Source organism: Balaenoptera acutorostrata, chromosome 4 (genome assembly GCF_949987535.1).
Source record: "Balaenoptera acutorostrata chromosome 4, mBalAcu1.1, whole genome shotgun sequence".
In the NCBI taxonomy this organism is placed as follows: domain Eukaryota; kingdom Metazoa; phylum Chordata; class Mammalia; order Artiodactyla; family Balaenopteridae; genus Balaenoptera; species Balaenoptera acutorostrata.
This window is the reverse complement of record NC_080067.1, coordinates 64,378,120-64,405,084: the sequence shown is the minus strand read 5'-3', so window position 1 is coordinate 64,405,084 and position 26,965 is coordinate 64,378,120. Positions and strand designations below refer to the sequence as shown.

Genomic DNA, 26,965 nt, shown 5'->3' with positions numbered 1-26,965 from the left:
TCCAAGTGTTCAATGCACAAATTTAATATTCTCTCAAACAGCAGGATAAGGTGGACCCAAGGAATTCTCACACACCATAATACAATGAAGAAACAATACTTTGAGAGTGTTATCTTCAGGTGAAGAAGTTTAAATCATCAGAGTTAAGAAATAACTGTATATAAACATACACAAGAAAAGCCTGAAAAAAATCAAGCTATGAAAAGGGGACCTACAACTGAAATATACTTTGAGGATCACTATAAAAAGCACTTGATTTCTGTAGTCTCTACAAATAAAATAACTGCAGGAGCAGATATTTCTGCACTGGACTGTTATTACTAAAAGACCAAAACCTTTTATTAAAAGCCTTTAGTGTAATGGTGCTGATCCCCTTGGCATATTAATTTTTTGGCTTATTTCCTTTTTCTTTCTCAAATGCAGCTATCTGATTAAATATATTGAGTAAATTTTGAGGTAATTTTTTTTTAACTCCACTTTCTGAATGCTCTTTGCTACTTAGTCCCTCTTCTGGAACCTCTGTTTTAACATCCTCCTCAAAATTACCCTCTCTTTCATATTCTCCTTGATTTTTATTTAATTGATATCTTTGCTCATGTCTACTGAAATCACGTGATCCAGAATAAGTGTATTTTTTATATTTTTCAACTGACTTCCAAGAGTAGTCTGAGCTTGCTGGTGAAGTGGAATATCTCATGGAACCTGGCTCCCACCTTCTATAGTGTTCTTTTCTTCCTTCTGTATCTTTCTCAAATCTTCTATAACCATAAATTTTTATCTTGTCCTCTGAATTCCTATAGAAGGAATCTGAGGAATCTCTTCTACTGGAAAAATGTCTTTCTGATTTATGTGGCTTTTCTGTTTTGCTACTACCTGTCTGAGTTTTATAGCTATTATAAAAATCTCTTGGATCTTCAGACCTACCTCCAAAATCATCCGGAATTTCAACTGAAGATGAAGAAAGAGGGCATCTATCTTTTTCTTTTACCTGTTTCTTTTGATATGGTAACCTATCCTGCTTTTCCAGTAGTTTTTCCACTTCTTGTTTTTGGTTAAGAAAAGATGCTGAAGTATTGGCTGGAACTGGGAAGCACTCATCTTTCTTATTCTGATCTACCTGATTTGAGGATGCCTTAGCTGAATGCCTTTTGGAACTTCGAGAAGACTCTGAGCGATTCCTCTTATGTTTCTTATGCCTTTTGTGACCAGAAGAGGAAGAGGATGAAGAAGAAGAAACTGATTCATCAGCAGAAGAAACACTTGAAGAGGAAGAAGTTGATTTTCTTCTTTTTTTCTTTAGCCTAAAAAAATGTAGTTAACTCATCAGATATGTTGAGTATAAAAATGTTTAATTATCCATAAAGATTTTAGTTCTATTTTATTCTGTCTAAAGATTTTCATAAAAGTTGTGGCTTAGATAAGGAATTATAATAATAATCTTAGTTACTACAAGATCCAATTTTACCATGTCATGACTTTTGGAAAAAAATACTTGTGTAGACAGTTGTTACTGTAAGCAAATCCATCATTTCTGAAAGACACAGTGACATTTCCCATATTACCTTAAAAATTTAAGAACATATGAATACATAAAGGAGAGAATTGAGGTTTTATATTTGGCTACCTCTAGTTCATAGTTTTTCCACCTCAGTACTATTAACATTTTTGGCCGAATAATTCTTTGCTGGGAGGGTAGGGTGGTGGGGGGGGAATCCTACATCATTGTAGAAAGTTTAGCAGCATCCCTGACCTCTACCCTCTAGATGCCAATAGCACTCTACCAGTTATGACAACCAAAAATGTCCTCTGGGGGACAAAACCACTCCCAGTTGAAAATTACTGCTCTAGTTCTAAAACATTTCTCCCTAAAATACAGATAATTAAATGACTTACATATTTTAATTCTAAGATTAAATTTTTTTTTTTTTTGTAGAATTCTAGCCTTCCATTCCACTTTGCTTTATCTCTTTTATAGAAAAATTTATGGTACACATACTTGCTAAGAATCATTGATTATGACTTGAAACACTTTTATGTTTTACTTACTTTACCTCCCATATGGCACTTTGGTTCAACTTAGTACCTGCTTTAAGTTTAAGAATACTGAATATCATAGTTTACCTTTTCTCCTCTTTTAAAAGCTTACGTAACTTTTCTGCACTTGTTTCTATTTTCCTTGTTTTCTGCTTTTCTTCCTTTTCAGCTTGTTTTTCTCTTAATTCCAAAGATTTCTTTTAGAACCCAGATATCGGAAAAAACCACACGTTAAAAATAGCAGAATATATAAAACCCAGTTTTCAAAAGACCAACCCCCCAACCAGAAACCAAATGTGGTATACCCAAATCACCATATATCCAGCATTAAACAAGTATTTTTAACATATAAAAATTAATCACACAGGTGTTTGGCATTAATCATTGGAACAGCCAGAACAGTATTGAGGACCAATTGCAGTTGGTATTCCATGAAAAAAGGGGAAGCCATTGCATCGATTCCCATGACCCAGAGTGCAAGAAAGGGAAAAAATAAAATACATGAAAAATTATTAAAAAACATTAAAAATTTAAACAGAACACAAATTTTATAAATAAAATTCAAATAAAGAAATTCCATTAAGGTGAATTGAGGGGGAAATCACCATGTTCAAATACAAACCATTTAAAAAATAGCACAGCCCAGTTGGATGCATGATTATATAAGAAATCATTTTCCAGTTTGAGGATGGGGATGAGCAGCACCAGATGTCACAGACACAGCAGCAATGGTCCAATTCAGAAGAAAATGCATGAGAAAACATCATCATCAGTATTACAGGAAAAAACAGTTTAAAATATTTCTCAAAAAGGTTTATAATTAGTTCAATTACAGTAACAATACTGAATTCTGTAACCACCAGGAAAGCTCACTACAAGGACACTTCTCAAATCCACATACCAAATTTAAGCAACGGGAATTTTCTTACAGGGCTATTTTTACTTTTGAGTATTAACAAAACTATGAAGCAATGTCAAACCCAATTAAGAAAAGCTATATCTAAAAAACTCTTCATAATGCCTTAATTAAATGATCTATAATAGTTTTCCCTAGAAGAAAGTTAAGTTTTGGCATTAATTTCAAATCTCATTAAATTTCTAAGAGGAAATAAAGAATCACCTGCATATATTTATGAAGCTTCTGCAAAGCATCCTCTGCATCTTTAAAAGTTTCATCCAAAGCCAAAGCTTTCTTATAGTAACTTTCAGCATTTAAAAACTTTTCTTCTTCTTCTAACCTAAATTTGAAAGGAAACTTTAGCTTTTTTTTGAGTAAAAATTAGAAGTCCTCAAATATGCATATACGGCAGAGGCGTATATGAGACAATTTATTAGGGGAAAAACCATGTTCAGCAAATTATTTTCTTTTTTTAAATAAATTAATTTATTTATTTTATTTTTGACTGTGTTGGGTCTTCATTGTTGCATCGGGCTTTCTCTAGTTGCGGTGAGCGGGGGCTACTCTTTGTTGCGGTGCGTGGGCTTCTCATCGTGGTGGCTTCTGTTGTTGCAGAGCACAGGCTCTAGGCTCGCAGGCTCTAGAGTGCAGGCTCAGTAGTTGTGGCGCACGGGCTTAGTTGCTCTGCGGCATGTGGTATCTTCCCGGACCAGGGCTTGAACCCGTGTCCCCTGCATTGGCAGGCAGATTCTCAACCACTGTGCCACCAGGGAAGCCCAGCAAATTATTTTCAAATTGAACAATACTTAAATATTGTGCTTTTACAACTATTTTTTTTTTTTGGTAAAAAAACAATATAAAACCACATAAAACAAATCAGAAAAACTGAACTCAAAGATACAGAGAACAGATTGGTGGTTGCCAGACGTGGGGGTGGGGGGGGGTGTGGGCAAAGTAGGTGAAAGTGGTTTATCTTATAAACTTCCAGTTATAAGATAAAGTCCTGGGGATGTAATGTACATCATGGTGATTACAGTTAATACTATATTGTATATTTGAAAGTTGCAAAGAGAGTACATCTTAAAGTTCTCATCACAAGAAAAAAAAAAATTTAACTATGTATGATGATGAATGTTAACCAGACTTACTGTGGTCAATAATTCACGATATTTACATATATCTAATCATTTACTGCACATAACCTGAAACTAATATAAAGTTATATGTTAATTATATCTTAATTAAACAAACAAAAAAACGAATAGGAATCTATTACTGATAACTAAAGCTATACTGTAGGTCAAGCATTGGCATTTTGGTATAATACGTGAAAACACATGATCAACTGATATCCTCTGTAAATTTACTATGATCTTGAGCTTTAGTACAGAATTAGATAGGCTGGCTTTTCCTAGTAATTTATGAAGAATTTTCCTTTCTACAGAAAAATTTTCCCAGAAAATTCACTGCTAAAGTTGGAAATACCAAGGCATACATGTATATCACAACCAGCCTGTAGATAGGATAATTATTAGATGATGTTCACAAGTCTATGTTGTGAAAAATGAGAATTAGAAAGTTTAGATACACAGCAGTGAAAGGATTTTGCAAAATATTTTCAGGTTTTGGAAAGGAGGAAAAAGTAATTACTATAAAGCAAATTTAAAAACCAGTGGGTTCAATGGAATCACTTGTGTCAGACTGGATGAGGGGAGTAAGGGACCAAAGACGATCAACATTTTTGGCCTGGATGATGGAATAGATGGTGTTGTCATTCACTGAGCTAAAAATCACAAATATGTGAATAATAAGACAACCACATGTAAGTAGGTACTAGCTTATGTACCTAGTGAGAAAGTAAAAAGCTGCTCCAAACACTTGGGTCCAAGTAGAAGTTCATATCAGTTAAAAACAAATATTACAAAATTTCATTTATATGAAGTTCTGGAATGATCATACAAACTGGAATGATCAGGCAAATTCATGAAACAGAAAAGAGATGATTCTATTTAAAAAATTAGCAGCAAAAAGATGCTATTAATCATAAACTGGTCTTTAATTATTAAAGCAGAGTGTTAGCAAATCATTTATATTTAAAGTATTATGTTTCTTCAAAATATTTTATAAATTAGACTAGTCTATTAGTCATTAAATATTTATTATAAAACTACTATGCCAAGTATTATGCCAGTATCTCAGGACAGTAAGATAGGTTATAGAGTTTGTTCTTAATGTTTTGCTCTTCGTTTAATCTAAGTCTTGTGGATTTCACTGGACAAAGTAGAGCAATAAGCTAAATACAACAGTGAAATCTTATTCACAATTAACTAGAGTTCTCAACTTATATTTCCGGCATCATAATTACTAAAATGATGAAATAAATTAGAAATTTCTGTCTATTAAACAAAAACTTCTAGTGTATGTCCAGGAAAAGAATATTTACCTAATTTCTTGTATCTTTACATTTATATTTCTGTGTAATGAAAATATTCAGAACAGTGAAGTCAAGACACTAAAATATCTCCTATCTTAAAGAACCTAAGTAATAAAGAAGGAAAAAAAGGACTAGAAAATGTATAGAGGACTATATTTAAAAAACATTTTCAACCAAAATTGAAACTAAGAGTGTCTGAACTGAGTTAGAGATGCTATTTCCTTATGTTAAGTTCAAGATTTTATAGTACCTGGTTGAATATTAGATCTTTGCTATTAAACAAAATCTGACACTTACTGCCCTCCTCTTTCTACAAGGGTCTGGCAGAGGTATTTTCTTGCATTCCTGTGAGTTGGACAGTTTTCCAATGCAAGCTCAAAATCTTCTATTGCTTTGTTCAGACTTCCTTTTGTTGCGTATCTATAGATATGAGACAAAATTAGAGGAATTTATCTTGTGAGCTATTCATAAATCTTATACACATTTACCTTGTAAATATTCCTTAAAACCCATTATCCACTTACAATGCTCCACGAGCTACCAAAGCTTCCACATTTTGTTTATCTATTTCCAGAGCCTTATTGTATTCATTCATAGCATCCACGTGGCGTCCAACCTTAAAATAATCAACTCCAATCTTCACACTAAAAAGGTGTTTGTAAAGCATACATAACAAATATTTCACAGAATATCCAAACAAAATGTCAGCACAAATAAAATTTTAAAGCAAATCAAATTTGGTTAATATTTAGTCTTTGATATTCTCAACATAACTAAGAAGTATTCTGTCTTTGGATAATTTCATAACAAATACTTATGAAATCCAGATATTGATATACTAATTCCTTTTTTAAAAAATTAAAAATATTGGCTAAACTTAAATCTTTAAAGTTTACAACATAACACCATTTACACCTTTAACAAAGCTAACGTCAAAAAGGTATCATTTAAATTCATTTATAAACAAATTTCGTTTTAAAGATGACAGAAGCATGCTTGCCTTAACCGAACCTTTTAGACTAATGCAAGTGTTGAAAGACAGTCTTCATACCATTTTAAAGCCCAAGATGCAGACTGCTTCTTTCTTAATGCAGAAGCAAAATCGTCTTCAGAGAAATTTTTGCTATTAAAGAAAATAAAAGTCAAACTGTAAATACTTTTTAGGGTAACTATATCTCTCCACCTGACAATAAAAACTGAATCCCAAGCAAGAAATTTGTATTTTATTTACAAAGCAAAATTCTTGAACTCTCAGGAATGACTATTATTGTTAAATATTTTTTTCTGCATCTTTCTCTGCATCTTATAAATTTTTTCTGCATCTACCTGGTCACATGGCACACATCAATCACTGATGAAAGACTCCATTCCAGAAGGAGGGGATCACCTAGTTCACTCAAACTTTGGCAGCAAGCTTAGGATAATCGAGTATTTTCTTCAGTTATGCAGCTTTTGACTTCAGCACCACTGACCTCACCACTTAATAGAATAATACTGATTTACTATACCTTTGCAGGCCTCGCATTAAAGATGGTGGATTAGATTCATCTATTCCTAGTTTTCCTAAAAGGAATTCAACTACTCCTGGATTAACAAATCCCAAAGAACTCTGCATGATATTCTCATAGGATTCTGAAGAATTGCTATTTAGTTCAACGCTTCTCCTTAAAAAAAAAAAAAAAAAAAAAAAAGTCACAACAAAAATATAAAAATGATTAACACGATTAGCATGCCCCATTTTCATTAAGGAAATAATATTATCACATGGGATTTAAATACTCAGACCATTTTTGTACATGAAAGTGTGGCAATAATGACTTGGTTCCTTTTGCCAAGTTTGAAAAAATTTAAGGGTTATAAAAATAAAATTAGCATATTTTGAAATGAGAGAAATTAGAATTCTACTTTGTTAGAAGTTGGGCAAAATTTGCTATTTTTTAGCAAAGAAATTGTTTTCCACTTAACTTGTTGAGACAATGTGGATAAATTACCTGTAGTACAAAGGAAGTTCTTCGGAACTAATTACACCTAATTTAATACCAGATAGGTGTGGTGGAAGAGATGAGCTATATAGAGATACAGCGAGCTTTTCATGATATCTGTCGATATCCTTGATTCCAGCTTAAAAAATAAGAAAATTGAGTTGATTAACAAGGCAATGCAAACTAACAAATATGACAACTGTTACTTTTTTATTAATATGATGAAACTGATTACCTCGAATGATGTCACCAATTTGGTAATATGATAAAGGATCCCCATGGTTACTGAGAGAAGGCACGTCTCTTAGTGGACATAGAGCCTGCAATGAGAAGTACTGTAAAACACCAGACATTCTATTCTTTGGTGAGAAGTGTCTTGTTTTATTCTAGCTGTTCAGTATAAACAGCTAATAGTTGACAGGAACATTAAGAAAACAACTAGCACCCTAGAGTCTAAATTTAAATAAGGATTTTAATAATTTCTGTGCCTAAACATAATAAAACAAGTTTTCTGGTTCAGGTCAAAAACTAAAATCTCATGAAATTTGCAATTAGTTGTAGGAACCACATATAAGTATGGATGATGAAACAAAAAGTTATTTTGTGCTTGTTAAATATAAAACTAAAGCTTGTCCAGAAAGTAGGAGAGTTCCAAAGAAAATGAAATGTGAATTCTTCAAAGTTTACGTCTGGTATCCAGTTTGTGATACCTTCTGCTTTTCCTTCCTTTCTATCTGCCTTAACAGACAGTAAATATCAAACCTTTTAAATTAAAGTGACATACTATTTCAAATTTAGGTCTATTCACCTTGGGCAAAGCATCTTATTAGAATGTACAAACCACTTAATTTAATTACTGTAAATACATATTGAATAAATAAGACAAGAATTTGTTTCTAAATTATCCACATACAAGTATCTAATGCTAAATACTAAATAATTAAAGACATGTTCAACTAGAAGAAATAACCCCAGGCTACTAATCAATCTCACCATCTCCACTGATATCTCTTTGAGCGTTTAAAAAAGGACCCCACCCCTGCCAACCAAAGGGACCAAAACCCCCGAAACTAGAAATGGTGCCAGAAACTGTAAGTAACTCTATTACTGCTGATTATTTTTTAAAAAGGAAAGGTGCTTTATATTTATACTTTTTACTTAATACTTATTTAATTGTTATTAATTAATACTTATTTAATTCTCAAAACTATGTCTGCAGGGTACACTTAATTACAACTGGATACAAAGACGTAAGTTTTGCATTGAGATGACATTTTATCCAAAACAGAAACAATCAAATAACTGAAAAGTGAATAACTTACTGTGATTTCTAAGTGGGATATATCTCTCATAATGCCACTGCCTAAACAAATCAACACCATGAAAAACCCAAATTCCCGAATGGAACTAATTCTTCCAATCACTATATCACCACGCTCAATATCTCGAAAAAAGAGCTCTCTCCGGTCCATACTAGGTATCTCCATGAATTGCTCTAAAGGTGGCATGATTGCATAATGCTCTGAAAAAATAATTAACAAAATTACTAACAATAGTTTTGTGTTCATCTGAAGTGCTGTTAAGCCAAACCGCAATCAAACGATTTTAAGATTAATCTCACCTTCATCGTCTTCATTAACTTCAGAAGTTGTAGGTGCATCTGATTTCCAGGAAAGTGCAAAAAGCAGATCCGCTTTTTTGGAAATGAATTTTTGTATTTCAATGTTTTCAACTCTCTTCTCTTTTCTTAAAAAGAAACAACATTTATGAAAACTGGTTTACCTGCAAAACCTTGTCCAAGCTTCTGCTCACGGCTTTCATCGCCCAATCGGGTCCGTCCTAAGCTCTTGGCCGTACATCCTCCGAAAAAAAGTTTTAACCAAGGATTCCCTCATTCGCCGGTCTGTAGGTGGAGGGCGCGGAAACTAAAAAAGGGACAGCCGCGGCAGACACACAAGCCCAAGAGATTTTAGCTAAAGAATCCGCGCCTCTGGTAGTGCAGTACCAGATTTAAAAAGTTCAGCCCGCATCCTGCATTGCCCTCACACCAGGAGTGGGCACCCTCCTCCATCCTGCCCTCGGAACTAGCGCCGCAGTTCTCACGTGCTAACGGCCTCGGCTCTGCTCCTTCAGGACTCAGCCGGCCGACTGCGGTAGAGGAGCCCGGAGCTGCGTCCCCTCCCCCGTCTCGTAGCGGCGCCGCCGTCCCATTACCTTCCCTGTAACTGCTGCTGGGGCGGCGGGCCCCGGGCAGGCTCGACCACCGACCCCAGGAGGCTCCGGAAGTGCGGATTGTCCTGCTGTTCGCTCCTGAGCAGGGAGAGCAATGACGGCCCGTGGAAATTCAGTGACTGCCGCATAAGGTCCCGGTCCATGGCTAGAGACTGACGGGCCCAACGACCGGGGGTTGCCAGCGCCCCGTTCCCTGCCCACTACTTCAGCCCGATGGTCCGGGAGGCTGAGGAACCAGCCAGGAAGCCGCCGGAAGCACACACCCAAACACTTCCCCACAGGAGCCTCCCGGAAGTGTTCTGGAGCCGCCCCCAGCGGCAGGGCCGCGGAGCTCAGCCTTAGTCTCGCGGAGCTCAGCCTTAGTCTCGCGAAATTGAGCGAGGTTACGGAAGCCGAAAGGATTGGGCCAAGCTTTTCTGGAGCTAAGGGACGACTGCGGCTTTGAGGTAGTGATGTGTGTAGCAAGTTTGCTTTGTAAAAATTTCCGAGGTATTAGTACATTGATATGGCCCGAGCTCTAATCTGTGGTAGGTAATAATTCATCCTCTTATTTAGCGAGGCACTTCTAAGTGCGAGTGTAAGGAGGAGAACTCCAAAAGGGTTACAAAGTTTCTTCCCTCGAAGTATTCGCTGCATAAGTCACTACCTGCGCCTCAGGCATAACGACATTAAAACGACTGCTCTGGGAGATTTCCTGGAAGGCTAAAGGGCAGAAGAAAGGCAGGACACTAACATTTACTAAACTCTGGAGCTGTGTTCTCTAGCCATACCCTGTTCACTATTAGTGATTTTAGAGTTAAAACCAGAATGGCCTTAATGCCTACATGTACGCATATATACATTCTTTTTTATTTCTTCAGTTTAAGTGGTTTCTCAAAATTTAGTGCCCATAAGGTTTACTGTATAGTCAGTAAAGTCAGACTAAAGTCAATATGCTATACTTGGGGTAATTTAAGTGATTTTTCAAAGGTAATTGTGACAGGCTTCCCCCCCCCCACCCCCGCCACCGTACTTACTGACTTGGGAACCTAACCGCTGTACCTCATCGTACTCTTATTTTGGAGATTGAGGAAACAGGCCCAGAGACTCTCAATACATTGCTCAATATCACCAGCTGGCAAAAGGCTAGTTTGAATTTCAACCTTCGACGGAATAGATCTTCACTGGCAGAGTTGCTGGAGGAAGTATTTTTATCATATAGAAGGTCTAACTTACTCTAATATTGAAATAATGTGGTTTTGTTTTATTACAATATATTAAAGTCTGTATTACTTAAGTTGTGTAGTTTAGCCTAGTCCTCTTGAACAAAAATAAATAGCAGCAGTTATTCTGCCACCTTCTGCAGCTTTGCATATTTGGGGAGATTAGTTTGCCCTTCATTGTCTCACCACCCAGCCAGAGTATAGCGAATGCCTTCACACTATTTTGGTTTACAATTACAGGTGTATTTGAATTCATTTTCTGCTGGGATGGGTACCTTTGACTTTGAAGGGGACAGGGTACGAGATCTTTGAGGTAGGACTGGAGGGAGTGAGGAGAGAAAGTGAGGAACTAGTTTTGCTTCTTATCTTGGAGAAACCAGTCCCACAGATGGAACTTCTCAAGGTGGACACAGAAAGAAGACACTTTTATTTTCACTTCTTGATTTAAGTTTTTTGGTTACTGGTTTGACTGTTAAAAGTATTTAAAAAATATTTTCCAAGTAATTTTTCCACATGAAGCAGTACGAGTGATTAAGTGAATATATGGGAGGTAAGAGAGGGCAGGGCATTCAAGACAATCACATTTTTGGTGTCTTCACCCTGGACCTATTTTTACTGTGATGTCAAATTCCATTTCTAAATAAACATATATGTACATCTTTTAACAAATGCTTTTTAGGCCCTGGAGATATAAAGATAAACAGAACAAAACAAAACAAAAAAAACCTGGTTCTTGCCTGGCACACAGTTCAATGGAGGAGTAGACATAAGAAGAAACAAATGTGGCACAGTGGTAAGTATTATTGTTGTGGATACCTGCTACGTGTCTGCTTAGTTCCCTTTTTTTTTTTTCTGGGAGATGAGGTAGTGGGAACTGATGAAGGTAAGAGGAGAGGAGGAGGCAAGTATGTGCACTTCAGGATGAGGGAGCAATAGGATTCAAGGAGTAGAGATGTGAAAAAGCAAAATGCTTTCTGGAGATTGCAAGATTGAAATTGAGTTAGGTAGGGATATTTTAGTTATGGACATTTTGGTTGTTTAAGTGTGTCATTTCAGGTATTTTTCCTATAACGAGGCCACTTGGTTTCATTCATAAGTACGAGGTACAAGAGGTTTAGATTACAGCTTTGTTACCATATAAGGTAGCTTTGTTCTATTCAAAGTTCTATTCGAGGGACTTCCCTGGCGGTCCAGTGGTAAGACTCCGAGCTTCCACTGCAGAGGACGCGGGTTTGATCCCCGGTCGGGGAACTAAGATCCTACATGCCTTGCGGCACAGCCAAAAAAAAAAAAAAAACAAACTAAACACCCCCTCCCCAAAAAAACCCAAAGTTCTATTCAAAGTCCCCCTAAATTGACTCAAGAAAGAGTGAAGAATACTAAATAGAAAGTAAGGCTAGACCAGCCAAAAATCCATCCTCGTTATTAAAGAAATAATTTAAACTACAAGCCCTTGTGATAAGGGTTGGTACATCTTCATTCATTCAGTAATCTTTGTTTCCACCACCTTCTCTTTTCATTTTTTTCTATCACGGAGCAAGACATCTCTTTAAGAAAAACACTGCTAGTTTAGTATTTATCCACTTGAGTGTGCTGTAAGATCATTATGAGTATCAGATTTTCTACCCTTTACCAGAAAACCAACTGCCAATTAAACAAAGATTCAGGGATGGGAAACTGTGACCTATCATATAAAGTCATTTTAAGATAGTTGTGTCTCTAACACCTTCTCCATTTTTTAGTTACTGGTAAATGTTTTGAAGATATTATATTAATATAAATCAGTTCATATATCATTGTCTAGGATTGATTAGCTCAGTTATTTTGAATTACTTTTTCCAAGAGGAAAGATCATTGGTTTTAGTTCCAGTCTGAGCTGGTTAGATTGAACAGATCCATGGGTGAATACTGCACAACTCCTGGGAAGGGTGGTGGTGGTGGTACTGGTGCATTTACATCATAATCCATGTACAATACACATGGCACTTGCAGAGATGTGCAATGCTTGACCATACACAGTGGCCACCTGCATTGCTATTCTCAGCCAGCTATTTATCCATTTTGTTTACAAAAAGGACTTGGAAATAGAATGAGGATATTTAAGAACAAATCCATCATGATTGTTGAAAAAACAAACCAGTTGAAAGATGTATAGAATACTTGCATGGAATAGATAGGTCAGTATGCTTACTCTCAGGTACTTTGTCATGATTGCTTATAAAGATACGTGCACACACACACACACTTCTTAGATTCTCATTTTGTGGCAGTTTCTCAGAATGCTGTTCAAGAGAACATGTCAAGGTTATAACCAAGAAAAATTGACAGCTTAATTGATGCTAAATAAATAGTATTCCTTGTCAGTACATTCTGGGTTGGTTTGATACTCATTTTTAATGCATTTGGGTGTTTCTTTGAAAAAGAGTAGTTGATCATCTTTTTATTAATTTTTTTCTTTTGGGCCCCACTGCACAGCTTGGGGGATTTTAGGTCCCCGACCAGGGACTGAACTCGCGCCCTTGGCAGGGAGAGTGCAGAGTCCTAACCACTGGACCTCCAGGGAATTCCCTGATCATCTTTTTAAAAAAATTTATTTTATTTATTAAACTATAGTTGATTTACAATATTGTGTTAGTTTCAGGTGTACAGCTTCAGATTCTTTTCCATTACAGGTTTTTACAAGATATTGAATATAGTTCCATGTGCTATACAGTAAATCCTTGTTGTGATCATCTTTTAATTATTAAACAGTAACTCCTTTTCATTTTATTGATGGCAACACCAAAGAAGATTTTCAGAGACTAGAAATGTATTATTGCGTTAGTATATTTCCCTCCTTAATGGAATCCATTGGAAGAGCCAGCCTATCTGGGTAAGGATTCAACTTTGATCCTACTCACTTTAGATATGACATTTTATTATTGGTAGACATAAAGTGGTCAAATTTCCAAATGCAATTAATTGAATGAATTAATTCATCCAGCAAATATTTGTTGAGGGTTAGGCACTCTTTCAAATGTTAGGGATATAATAGTGGAAAAATACACCAAGATTCCTGCCTTCATGGAGCTTACATTCTGGTGGAAAGAGACAGACAATGAGCAATAAACATAGTAAGTAAATGATGTAGTATGTTAGATGGTGTTAAATCCTATAGAAAAAGGAGAAAGTCAGGGTTAGGGGCATTGGAAGTGAAGAGGGTTGGGTGTAGTACTTTTAAATAGAATGGTCAGGGCAGGTCTCATTGAGAAGATGACATTTGAGCAAAGACTTGAAGGAGTTGAAGGAATTAGTCATTCAGCTTATTTGGGAGAAAAAAGTTCCAGGCAGAGGGAACAGCCAGCACAGAGGTCCTAAGGCAGGTGAGTACTTGGTATATTGGGAACAGCAAGGAAGACAGTGTGGCAGGAACAGGGTGAGAATGGAGGTGCAAGATTTGTAGGCTATTGGAAGAACTAGCTTTTACTCTTTGTGGAATAGGAGTTGCTTCAGGGTTTTAAGCAGAAAGGTATGACTTTCATTATAAAAGGATCATTTTGGCTGCCGTATAGGCTGGAGTTAACTAAATACCTATTGCTCTTAATGGAAAGGAAAAAGTTTTATAGAAGGCTATCTTTGATTTCTTGAAAAACAATTTCTTTTTAAAGTTTACGCATCATTGCATAGAATGAGAATATGAAGTTTTAATGGCTGCAAGAAGATTAAGAGTGTGAGCAACTATTACCACGAGGTAGGGAGTTATCATAGTGGGAACAGTTTAGCACAGGAGTCCTGGTTGTATTTTGGGAGCAGACCATCTAATCTCCCAAGCCTCTCTTGTCACCTTTAAAACTCAGGGGTTGGACACAATGAACTTTCAGATCTAACCTTTAACATTCTCTGTCTATGATAAAAACAGTCCAAGTGCTAAAACTGCATGTATGTCTTTAAGCCACTATGCTTCTTTTTCTATGAAGAAGGTAGGAAGTTCTTTTCCTATCGTATTGCATTGCTGGTAAGTGTGGGTTCCTACTGTGGATAGTCCCTTTATATGGATGAGATTCTCTAGTTCCAATTGGTTGTGGATAGAAAAAGAGACCAGCCACAGAAGTCACAGACATTGGTAGGTCACTCTCTGGAAGCCTGAGTGTGACAGTTCCATGAGGTAGTCATTGCACTGGGGGAATCCTGTTTTTCAAGTGCAGAAATTAATTAGACACTGATTTAGAAACCTCATTGATGATGTTTAATGGTGAAATATAAATGTCATGTGCCCCAGAAACTCATGGAGTATCAATATATTCTCCCATGAGAAACCAGCTCTTGTCAGTAGAAGTTTGTTTGTGAGCCTGGAATCAGAGCAAAAGCAGGCTGTTGGGTGATGTTAATGACTAATTCCATCAAACTATTTAGTCTTATGCATTTATTTCCTCTATATGAGTATTTCTGCTAAGGCTGTCCAATACTCTACTCACCTAGGAACCCCCTCTGTCTCTCCCTCTTTCTCTCTCCCACACCCTCTTTCTCTTTCCTTCTCTCCTTGTCTTTCTCTCCCTCTCTCTCTCTCTTCCTGCCTCATATATATATACATATTTATAGTTACAGTCTCCATACATATAATATATATTAGTTATATTCTCCATATATGCCATTATATATATATAATTATAGTTTCTGTTTTTGAAGCAGTTTTCAAAGATTTTTTTTTTACCTTTTTTGAAATGGAAGACTAATGTACAAAACAGGTAACAACAGAACTATCTTTGTTGGAACATTGACAGGAAGATATTGAGCAGTCTGTTAACACCGCCCCCATTTCTCCCTGCCCTGCCATGGCTGGAGAGGTACCTTTAAGGAATATCTCAGACTTGTTAGCAGATTACTCCTTCAGGCAGGGTTCAATATCATTGATTATGTTTCAGCTTAAGTTATAATCATATTCTAATCATTGTTCTCTATGTCTATACTGTAGTCACTCTGGAATTGTATATTTTTCAAATTCTCCAGCCATACACACACTTTCTTTTCTGCTTGTAACCGCTTCCACAGATGGTGATTCTTGTTCATTGTGCTTTGATTCTTCCTGGTTTCACTTTTTGAGAAAGTAATCTGGTTTCCAAGTTCAGGAGGGTTCCATTCTTTGCCCTAATAAATTTCACTATGAAACCCTTTATGATCTGGTCTCTGCCTACGTATCCTACCTCATTTTCAATCCTTTCCATCATCATTGGGATTCAACCACATGGATTTCCTGATATTTTCTAAACACTCCAAGTTTTTCCCAGTTCAGAGCTTTTGTACTTGCTGTTTTCTGAAATGCTCTTCCCTTACTTTTCTCTATTTTATTTTTTTAAATATTCAGGTCTTAGTTTGAAGGAGACCTCTTCTGTCTCACAGTACTCCATTTATTTCCATCATAACAGTTATCATAATTTATTTTCTTACCGATTATTTGTCTTCCCCACTAAAATATAAGTCCATGAGGACAGGGCCATATCAATTTTGTTCATGACTGTGTACTCAATAGCTAGCTCAGTGCCTGGCACATATATTTGAGTGAATGAATGACAATATACAAATATTTACATGCAGATATCACACTCACTCAGAGTAAGGGATGGGACATAGTATGTTATATATGTCACATATATGGCTGAGCAAGGCTTAATTAACCAGGTTCTGAAGGGGACCTGGAAATAATTTCCAATTCTGGGCCATGGGACCACCTTTTGCCTTGGGAGGTAGTTATGGCAAGCAAAACATGTCATCTGGAAATTATAGCAACAGACAAAAGGTGGTATTCCAAAAAAGTGATTCATATTATTGGTTCAACGTGGAATAAAAGTGTTTTCTGGATGGGTGAAGGGAGCATGGTAACTGGATACTCCAGAAGCAGATGGGTTGATTTTTTAAAAAAACTTCAAAGGAGTTCTTTCCTCCTTTTGCTCAATTATGAGTTAAGTGGTGTGATAGCTAAAAAAGCAAATGTAATTTTCTTTCTTCCTCCCTTTATATTTTTCTTCTCCCTGGTTTACATTTGGTTATTGTCTTTTATCTTGTATAAATCTTTGTTGATTTCATTGTATCTGTGATTAAGGACTGCCCTCTCTGAGGTGTGACTAGGAATAATCTCTCTGCAGTATTCTGTGCATATAGGACAAATATCTGCATGCATGTTATATTAGTCAGGGTTCTCCAGAGAAACAGAAACAGCAGGATGTGTGTATATATATAGAAAGTGATTTATTTTAAGGAACTGGCTCATGTGATTATGGAGTCTGACAAGTCCAAAATATGCAGGGTGGGCTGGCAGGAGAGCTGATGCTGCAGTTCAAGTCTGGAGGCAGAATTCTCTGCTGGCAGAATTCTCTATTGCTTGAGGGAGGTCAGTCTGTTTTGCTAGTCTGGCCTTCAACTGATTGGATGAGGCCCATCCACATTATGGAGGGCATTCTGCTTTACTCAAAAATCCACCAACTTAAATGTTAATTTCATCCCAAAGCACCCTCACAGAAATATCCAGAATGTTTGGCTACATATCCAGGCACCATGGCCCAGCCAAATTGACACATAAAATAACTATCACAAATGTGTTGTACTTCAGTGCCACATTTTAAGACAATGATGCTTAATTGGAGCAGTACAACCCCATGATGGCAAAGCAGCTAGAGACCATGTTATGTGAAGAACAGCTGAAGGGATAGGGAATGGTTAGAAACTTGGCATCAAATAAAGAAAAAAGAATGAAAAGAATTGAGGACAGTCTCAGAGACCTCTGGGACAACATTAAACACACCAACATTCACATTATAGAGGTCCTAGAAGAAAAAGAGAAAAAGAGAGGGTCTGAGAAAATAATTGAAGAGATTACAGTTGAAAACTTTCCTAACATGGGAAAGGAAATAGTCAAGTCCAGGAAGTGCAGAGAGTCCCATACAGGATAAATCCAAAAGAAACACGCCAAGATGCATATTAATCAAGCTATCAAAAATTAAATACAAAGAAAAAATGTTAAAAGCAGCAAGGGAAAACAAACAAATAATATACAAGGGAATCCCCATAAGGTTAACAGCTGATCTTTCAGCAGAAACTCTGCAAGCCAGAAGGGAGTGGCAGGACATATTTAAAGTGATGAAAGGGAAAAACCGACAACCAAGATTACTCTACCCAGTAAGGATCTCATTCAGATTCGACAGAGAAATTAAAACCTTTACAAATAAGCAAAGGTTAAGAGAAATCAGTACCACCAAACCAGCTTTACAACAAATGCTAAAGGAACTTCTGTAAGTGGGAAACACAAGAGAAGGAAAAGACCTACAATAACAAACCCAAAACAATTAAGAAAATGGTAATAGGAACATACATAACAATAATTACTTTAAATGTAAATGGATTAAATGCTCCAACCAAAACACAGAATGGCTGAATGGATACAAAAAGAAGACCCGTATATATGCTGTCTACAAGAGACCACTTCAGACCTAGGGACACATACAGACTGAAAGTGAGGGGATGGGAAAAGATATTCCATGCAAATGGAAATCAAAAGAAAGTGGAGTAGCAATTCTCATATCAGACGAAATAGACTTTAAAATAAAGACTATTACAAGAGAAAAAGAAGGACACTACATAATGATCAAGGGATCATTCCAAGAAGAAGATATAACAACTATAAATATGCACCCAACATAGGAACACCTCAATACATAAGGCAAATGCTAACAACCATAAAAGGGGAAATTGATGGTAACACAATAATAGTAGGGGACTGTAACACCCCACTTTCACCAATGGACAGATCATCTAAAATGAAAAGAAATAAGGAAACACAAGCTTTAAATGGTACATTAAACAAGATGGGCTTAATGGATATTTATGGGACATTCCATCCAAAAACAACAGAATACACTTTCTTCTCAAGTGCTCATGGCACATTCTCCAGGATAGATCACATCTTGGGTCACAAATCAAGCCTTGGTAAATTTAAGAAAATTGAAATCGTATCAAGTATCTTTTCCGACCACAACGCTATGAGACTAGATATCAATTACAGGAAAAAACTGTAAAAAATACAAACACATAGAGGCTAAAGAATACGCTACTAAATAACCAGGAGGTCACTGAAGAAATCCAAGAGAAAATCAAAAAATAAGTAGAAACAAATGCAATGAAAACACGATGACCCAAAACCTATGGGATGCAGCAAATGCAGTTCTAAGAGGGAAATTTAGAGCAATACTGTCCTACCTCAAAAAACAAGACTCAAACAACCTAACCTAAAGCAATTAGAGAAAGAAGAACAAAAAAACCCAAAGTTAGCAGAAAGAAAGAAATCATAAGGATCAGATCAGAAATAAATGAAAAAGAATTGAAGGAAACAATAGCAAAGATCAATAAAACTAAAAGCTGGTTCTTTGAGAAGATAAACAAAATTGATAAACTACTACCCAGACTCATCGAGCAAAAAAGGGAGAAGACTCAAATCAACAGAATTAGGAATGAAAACGGAGAAGTAATAACTGACCCTGCAGAAATACAAAGAATCATGAGGGATTACTACAAGCAACTATATGCCAATAAAATGGACAACCTGGAAGAAGTGGACGAATTCTTAGAAAAGCACAACCTTCCCAAACTGAACCAGGAAGAACTAGAAAATATAAACAGACCAGTCACAAACACTGAAATTGAAACTGTGATTAAAACTCTTCCAACAAACAAAAGCCCAGGACCAGATGGCTTCACAGGCGAATTCTATCAAACATTTAGAGAAGAGCTAACACCTATCCTTCTCAAACTCTCCCAAAATATAGCAGAGGGAGGAACACTCCCAAACTCATTCTATGAGGCCACCATCACCCTGATACCAAAACCAGACAAAGATGTCACAAAGAAAGAAAACTACAGGCCAGTATCTCTGATGAACATAGATGCAAAAATCCACAACAAAATACTAGCAAGCAGAATCCAACAACACATTAAAAGGATCATACACCATGATCAAGTGGGGTTTATCCCAGGAATGCAAGGATTCTTCAATATATGCAAATCAATGTGCTACAGCATATTAACAAACTTAAGGGGAAAAACCATATGATCATCTCAATAGATGCAGAAAAAGCTTTCGACAAAATTCAACACCCATTGATGATAAAAACCATCCAGAAAGTAGGCATAGAGGGAACTTACCTCAACATAATAAAGGCCATATATGACAAACCCAAAGCCAACATCATTCTCAATGGTGAAAAACAAACCATTTCCTCTAAGATCAGGAACAAGACAAGGTTGCCCACTCTCACCACTGATTCAACATAGTTTTGGAAGTTTTAGCCACAGCAATCAGAAAAGAAAAAGAAATAAAAGGAATACAAATTGGAGAAGAAGAAGTAAAGCTGTCACTGTTTGCAGATGACATGATACTATACATAGAGAATCCTAAAGATGCTACCAGAAAGCTACTAGAGCTAATCAATGAATTTGGTAAAGTAGCAGGATACAAAATTAATGCACAGAAAACTCTAGCATTCCTATACACTAATGATGAAAAACCTGAAAGAGAAATCAAGGAAACACTCCCATTTACCATTGCAACAAGAAGAATAAAATATCTAGGAATAAACCTACCTAAGGAGACAAAAGACCTGCATGCAGAAAACTCTAAGACACTGATGAAAGAAATTAAAGATGATACAAACAGATGGAGAGATATACCATGTTCTTGGATTGGAAGAATCAAGATTGTGAAAATGCCTATACTACCCAAAGCAATCTACGATTCAGTGCAGTCCCTATCAAACTACCAATGGCATTTTTCTCAGAACTAGAACAAAAAATTGCACAATTTGTATGGAAACACAAAAGACCCCAAATAGCCAAAGCAATCTTGAGAAAGAAAAACGGAGCTGGAGGAATCAGACTCCTTGAATTTAGACTATACTACAAAGGTACGCTAATCAAGACACTATGGTACTGGCATAAAAACAGAAATATAGATCAATGGAACAGGATAGAAAGCCCAGAGATAAACCCATGCACATATGGTCACCTTATTTTTGATAAAGGAAGCAAGAATATACAGTGGAGAAAAGACAGCCTCTTCAATAAGTGGTGCTGGGAAAACTGTACAGCTACATGTAAAAGAATGAAACCCCTAACACCATACCCCAAAATAACCTGAAAATGGATTAAAGACCTAAATGTAAGGCCAGACATTTTAAAACTCTTAGAGGAAAACATATAACACTCTATGATATAAATCACAGCAAGATCCTTTTTGACCCACCTCCTAGAGAAATGGAAATAAAAACAAAGATAAACAAGTGGGACCTAATGAAACTTAAACGCTTTTGCACAGCAAAGGAAACCATAAACAAGATGAAAAGACAACCATCAGAATGTGAGAAGATATTTGCAAATGAAGCAACTGACAAAGGATTAATCTGCAAAATATCCAAGCAGCTCATGCAGCTCAATATCAAAAAAACAAGCAACCCTATCCAAAAACGGGCAGAAGATCTAAATAGACATTTCTCCAAAGAAGACATACAAATAACCAACAAACACATGAAAGAATGCTCAACATGGGACACCTAGAGGATGGTACACCGTCTGATCAGCAAGAGTTTGGAAAAGGCACCTCATCTCCTCATCTCCTGGTGGTCGGGTTCCCCCCTCCAGCCTCTTCCCTCACAATCTCCCCACTTGGGGAAGTCAGCACCTTCAACATCCTTTTTCGTACAGTTTGGAATTTGTCCGGAGGATGAAGTGGAAGGGGGCAACCAATGAGAGACAAGCCCTAGGTGTTTGGACAGGCACATGCCACTCTAATTTCCAATCAGGAAGAGGAATTGACCAAGGGCTCAGCTTGCCCCCGTAACCAGAATAGGGCTTGCAGCAAACATGCTGTTTTGTGGCCAGTTCCCAAAAAACAAGTTGAAAAATGGAGCTCGGGGCACTGCAATTCACAAACCTGCACCGTTGTAAATGATACCTGTTGACAAAAAACGTCTTGAGGTATGTCATCGAAAAGGACTTGTAAGCAAGGCAGAATTGCAGGAAAGGGATTTCAAGAGGTAGATTGGACTCGCCATTAAAGCACATGAAAAGCGGCTGAACTTCGCCAATGACACACAGGCAGGCAACGCAAATCAACACTACAAAAGGTATCACTTCCCACCAGTCAGAATGGCCATTCTCACAAAGAGTAAAAACCAGAAATGGAGGACAGGGCATGGAGGAAAGGGAGCCCTGTTACGCTGTTGGTGGGAATGTAAATTGCCAACGGCCGTTCTGGAGAAGTGTATTGTGTTTCCCCAAAAATCTAAAAAACAGAGCTACAGAGCATATGGCACTTCCACTCATGGGTGTATATATTGGGAAAACCAAAAATCGACAGGACACAGGCACCCCAACGTTTAGTGCTGCTCTGTTTACAAGAGCCTTGACTTGGATACAACCTAGATGTCCTTGGAAGGAAAAAGTGGATAAAGAAGATGTGGTACTTATGTACAATGGAATATTACTCAGCCATGAAATCAATGAAATCAGGCTAGTTGCAGCAACTTGGGTGGACTTAGGTACTATCATTCTAAGTGACATAAGTCAGACAGAAAAAGAGACTTATCATAAGATATCACTTATAGGTGGAATCTAAAAATGGCTACACATGCACTAAATTACAAAACAGAAACACAGTCACACCTTTAGGGCTTCCCTGGTGGCGCAGTTGTTAAGAATCCGCCAGCCAATGCAGGGGACACAGGTTCGAGCCCAGGTCCGGGAAGATCCCACATGCCGCAGAGCAACTAAGCCCGTGTGCCTCAAATACTGAGCCTTTGCTCTAGAGCTCGTGAGCCACAACTGCTGAGCCTGCGTGCCACAACTACTGAAGCCTGCATGCCTAGAGCTTGTGCTCTGCAACAAGAGAAGCCACCACAATGAGAAGCCCGCGCAGCACAACGAAGAGTAGCCCCCTGCTCGCCGCAGCTAGAGTAAGCCCGTGCGCAGCAACAAAGACCCAACACAGCCAAAGATAAATAAATAAAATTATTTAAAAAAATACATTTTATACAAGAAATATAGCTACTAAATGGATTAATAGCATGTCAATGCTGAAATTTTCTGGGCAATCTCATTATTTACAGCCTGTTTACCTATTTGTCTTTTTTCAAACATTGAGCTCATGTGTGAGACTTTTTGGCATGCTTGCCCATTTAAGTCGTATACCCTCCCAGTTTTCCTGAAACTCTGTCATAAGTGTTCATTTCACTTCCATGCAAGACCCATACTCACCTTGGGCATGTGACACACTTCTCTAAGGCTAGCCTGAACTTATCACATCTTCCGTCTTTGAGGGAACCATGAAAATTCTCTTAGGTCTTCGTCACTTGGGCCTCTATTTGCCCTCTTCCAATGGATTATGTTTTATTCTCCCAAGGCCATGAAGTGAGCAAACACCAGTTCCCTATCCTGTCATTGACTGCAGACTCCTGTATTATTAAATTCTGAAACTTTTCAATTTTATTAGAAAAGAAGAGAACTTAATCCCTCCTTTGTTCTCTAGGAAATTGCTTTTCTTTTGTTCTCCAGGAAGTCATATTTAGTTCCCATCTTCTTCTTCTCTTCCAGTAACTTCTCTTTTGTCCTGTTTTATGAATAAATCTTCTAGCTGATCTCTCTACATGAAGTATCTGAATTATAGTCATTACAGTAGTAATAAAATTTGACTATACAATCTAGTTTACATACCTGTAGAAATTTGAGATGTTTTGATAGTATGATTTATGAATTATTAATTGATTTTTTTCCTGGTATAAATGATTAAATGGTGATCCTCTTCTCAGTTGGCACCTACATAGAAGGATATCCATTATATTAGGGATTGTCAATAATAATATAAATGGAGAAAATCAAAAGCTTTGACTTGTATTACAGCTATGACTAATTGGTACCAGACTAACCCTTAACGCAATAAAGAACTAAAAAAAAGAAAACTGGAAAACATATATGAAACAACTGTTTTCAGACATTGTACAGAAGGCAGTGCAAGACTACAGTGTCTGAGAGAAGGAAATCAAGCTAGATAAGCCCTACAATTGCCCAGTTTTCTGGCTGGACTCACTTCCTAGACAGTGGTGCATAGAGGTGGAACCCAGACAAAACATGGCGGCCTTGCTAAACTGAAGGGGCAAATATCAGAGTTAGAGAGGCTTAAGAAAGTTAATTTATGGGGCAGAGGGCCAAAAAGAAGGGAGCTAAGCAGGGAAAGAACTCCAGAAATTTGCATGGATGTCCCTTTGAGTATTTGAATATTAAGCCACACATACATGGGGTGAGACTCTGCAAGACCAGACAAATGACTACCAGGGAAGTAACAACTATAGGGAAGCTGTAAGCTGAAAATCCATCAGAGTTTCACAGGGTTGGGAGATGTTTGAATTCTGACCAATTAGGATGGAAAGGCCTGTTCACACTCAGGGAATTCAATAGAGATCCCCAAAGGGCTATACCATTAGTTTTACTCCTAAGAAGAAGGGCTAAAACCATCCCTAGAGTAAAATCTGTTCTAGACCCACCTTAATAAAGTTGAAATAGAAGCTGCAAAATGATCATGTTACTCTTCAGGTACAGGTATACCTCGGAGATATTGTGGATTCCATTCTAGACCACTGCACTAAAGTGAATATCACAATAAATTGAGTCACATACATTTTGGGGCTTCCCAGTGCATGTAAAAGTTATGTTTATACTATACTGCAGTCTATTAAGTGTGCAATCTAAAAAAAATCTTAAAAAAACCACGTACATACCTTAATTTAAAAATGCTTTATTGCCGAAAAAATGCTTACCATCATCTGACAATTCAGAGTTGTAACAAACCACAGTATCTGTGAAGCACAATAAAGTGAAATGTAGTAAAACAGGTATGCCTGTAAATTAATTGCCTACCAGAACAAAACTCAGTTCCCTTTAATGAAACACAAAAATCACTCAACAATAAAATTCTTCATATTCAACATTCATCAAAAATTACTAGAGGGCTTCCCTGGTGGCACAGTGGTTGAGAATCTGCCTGCTAATGCAGGGGACACGGGTTCGAGCCCTGGTCTGGGAGAATCCCACATGCCGCGGAGAAACTGGGCCCGTGAGCCACAATTACTGAGCCTGCGCGTCTGGAGCCTGTGCTCCACAACAAGAGAGGCCGCGATGGTGAGAGGCCCGCGCACCGCAATGAGGAGTGGCCCCCGCTTGCCACAACTGGGGAAAGCCCTCGCACAGAAACGAAGACCCAACACAGCCATAAATAAATTAAAAAATTAATTAATTAAAAAAAAAAAGAACATTGTTTTCATCTGACTGAATTAAAAAAAAAATTACTAGACATGTGGAGAATCATGAAAATGTGACCCATAGCCAGGTGAAAAAAATCCATCAATAGAAACAGACTAAGAAATGACAGAGATGATGGAATTAACAGACAAGGATGCTTAAAGCAGTTATTATAAATATATATAAAGATTTATAATGGTAATGGAGATAGAGGCAAGAAAAGGGAGCTTTGTCATTTTCTATGTAAATGAAATGAATTCCCTTGGAATGAATTCTGGGGCAAGTATAGGGAGAGGAGAGAATGGTGGTAAATCTTTCTCCCTGTCTTCCTCCGATGGGTTTACTCTCTATGAATCACCCTTTCTTTCTGGGACTTTGGTAGGTTTGCTGAGGTTCACCACACTATGACAACTGGAGAGCAATGGAACAGAGAATTGTGAAGAGATGGTATGGCACAGCAAGTGCCTGCTGACAACCATAGAACCTTTGTGGTCCAAGAGGTATATGAAAAAACAGGGAATTTCTCTGTGTCCACAAGAAAGAAAGGGCCCAGAATATAGGTGAGAAAGAAAGACTCAGCAGACTTGCAGGAGGTTTACCAGTCTTTCAGCCTGGGTGAGAAGAATCCCAGGGAGATGGGAGAAGATAAGAAGAGGATGCTGCCACATCCCAATGGATTAGCAACAACACAGTGGTGAAACATGATCTCCAAGGATACCAGTTTCCAAAAAATGAGACCAATTAAAATACAAAGTGGATAACCCTTCTACCCAGATGTCATAGTGGCATATTTAAGTTCCCCAGCTCAACAACAACCAGGGTAGAGGAAGAGGACAAAGGGAAAGTAATCTTAAATAGGAATGAGTTTTCATTTTGGTATATCTCAGTTTGTTTTTTGTTAAGCAGGCTAAAAAAATGATTTCCTGCTCCCCAGTTGCTTTTCTAATCATCTAGCTTTAGATTTGTCACTGGATAATTTTAGAGATGTGCTCATTTCTGTAGAGGAATAAATGTGAAGCCAGCCTATAAACCTATGAGAAGCTAATTTGCTTTGTGTAGGTAAGCAATTTAAAAACTAATGTGTAGGTACATTATTGAGAGGAAAGGTAAAAAGGCACAGTAGAAAGCTAAAAATAGATGATTTTCTGTATCATTTTCGAGATGTGATGATTAAGTACTTGCATTCTTCGCTTTGTCTTATCAGCAAATACACAGCTGCAATAAAAAAAAACTCCATTTACCCTATAAATGTGATCTGAGAGAACTAAATACTGTGTCTACCTGGTTAAAGCTTTTCTTCCTTAAAACAGGATGATTTAAGGGGAATATACATCTAGGCTCAGCCTTAGTAGTCCCTTGCCACTCACATGGTTAAATTTACTGTGGATTGCAAGTTCATGTAGTGTCCCTGGCTAAAATATAGAAGCTCTACTAATATTACCTCATCATACTATAATTTCTCTGGGACATAGGCTTTCATTTCTTCAAGATTTGATTTTAAAATGTTACCTAGTTTTTAGGTCACTTGAACTTTGTTGGTTCTCAGTTTCTAAAATAATCCAGGCCTTTCCAGCTTTAAATTTCTGTGATAGTGTGATTTGTGTTTGAAAATAAAAATACTTCCTTTTCAAAGAAAAATACCCCAAAGTATAATTTTATCAATATTAACACCAAATTGGGACTTCCCTGGTGGCACAGTGGTTAAGAATCTGCCTGCCAGTGCAGGGGACACAGGTTCGAGCCCTGGTCCTGGTAGATCCCACATGCCGCGGAGCAACTAAGCCTGTGCGCTACAACTACTGAAGCCTACGTGCCTAGAACCTGTGCTCCACAACAAGAGAAGCCACCGCAGTGAGAAGCCCTTGCACCGCAA

The 26,965-nt window shown here is 37.3% G+C and overlaps 1 protein-coding gene and 1 pseudogene across 1 annotated transcript; one reads left to right on the top strand and one right to left on the bottom strand.

Moving 5' to 3' along the window:
- Window positions 1–9,887, bottom strand: TTC14 (tetratricopeptide repeat domain 14). The gene is made up of 12 exons (XM_007195369.3): window positions 9,563–9,887; window positions 8,970–9,094; window positions 8,671–8,870; window positions 7,584–7,668; window positions 7,358–7,487; window positions 6,875–7,030; window positions 6,418–6,489; window positions 5,891–6,010; window positions 5,664–5,786; window positions 3,155–3,272; window positions 2,122–2,231; window positions 1–1,301 (listed from the first exon to the last, which is right to left on the bottom strand). Exons 1-12 carry the CDS (start codon window positions 9,721–9,723, stop codon window positions 383–385), a joined length of 2,319 nt encoding a protein of 772 aa, XP_007195431.1. The 5' UTR covers window positions 9,724–9,887; the 3' UTR covers window positions 1–382.
- Window positions 9,888–9,959: 72 nt separating this feature from the next.
- Window positions 9,960–26,965, top strand: part of LOC102998512 (endothelial differentiation-related factor 1-like) — a 415,405-nt pseudogene continuing 398,399 nt past the window's right edge.

Bases quoted from the DNA above. Each gene is read 5' to 3' on its own strand.
- TTC14 (XM_007195369.3), bottom strand. From the start codon at position 9,723: ATGGACCGGGACCTTATGCGGCAGTCACTGAATTTCCACGGGCCGTCA. The intron at 7,488-7,583 runs GTAATCAGTTTC...TTATTTTTTAAG, and splicing joins AATTGGTGACATCATTCGAG to CTGGAATCAAGGATATCGAC. The intron at 5,787-5,890 runs GTAAGTGGATAA...TCATATCTATAG, and splicing joins TTGGTAGCTCGTGGAGCATT to ATACGCAACAAAAGGAAGTC.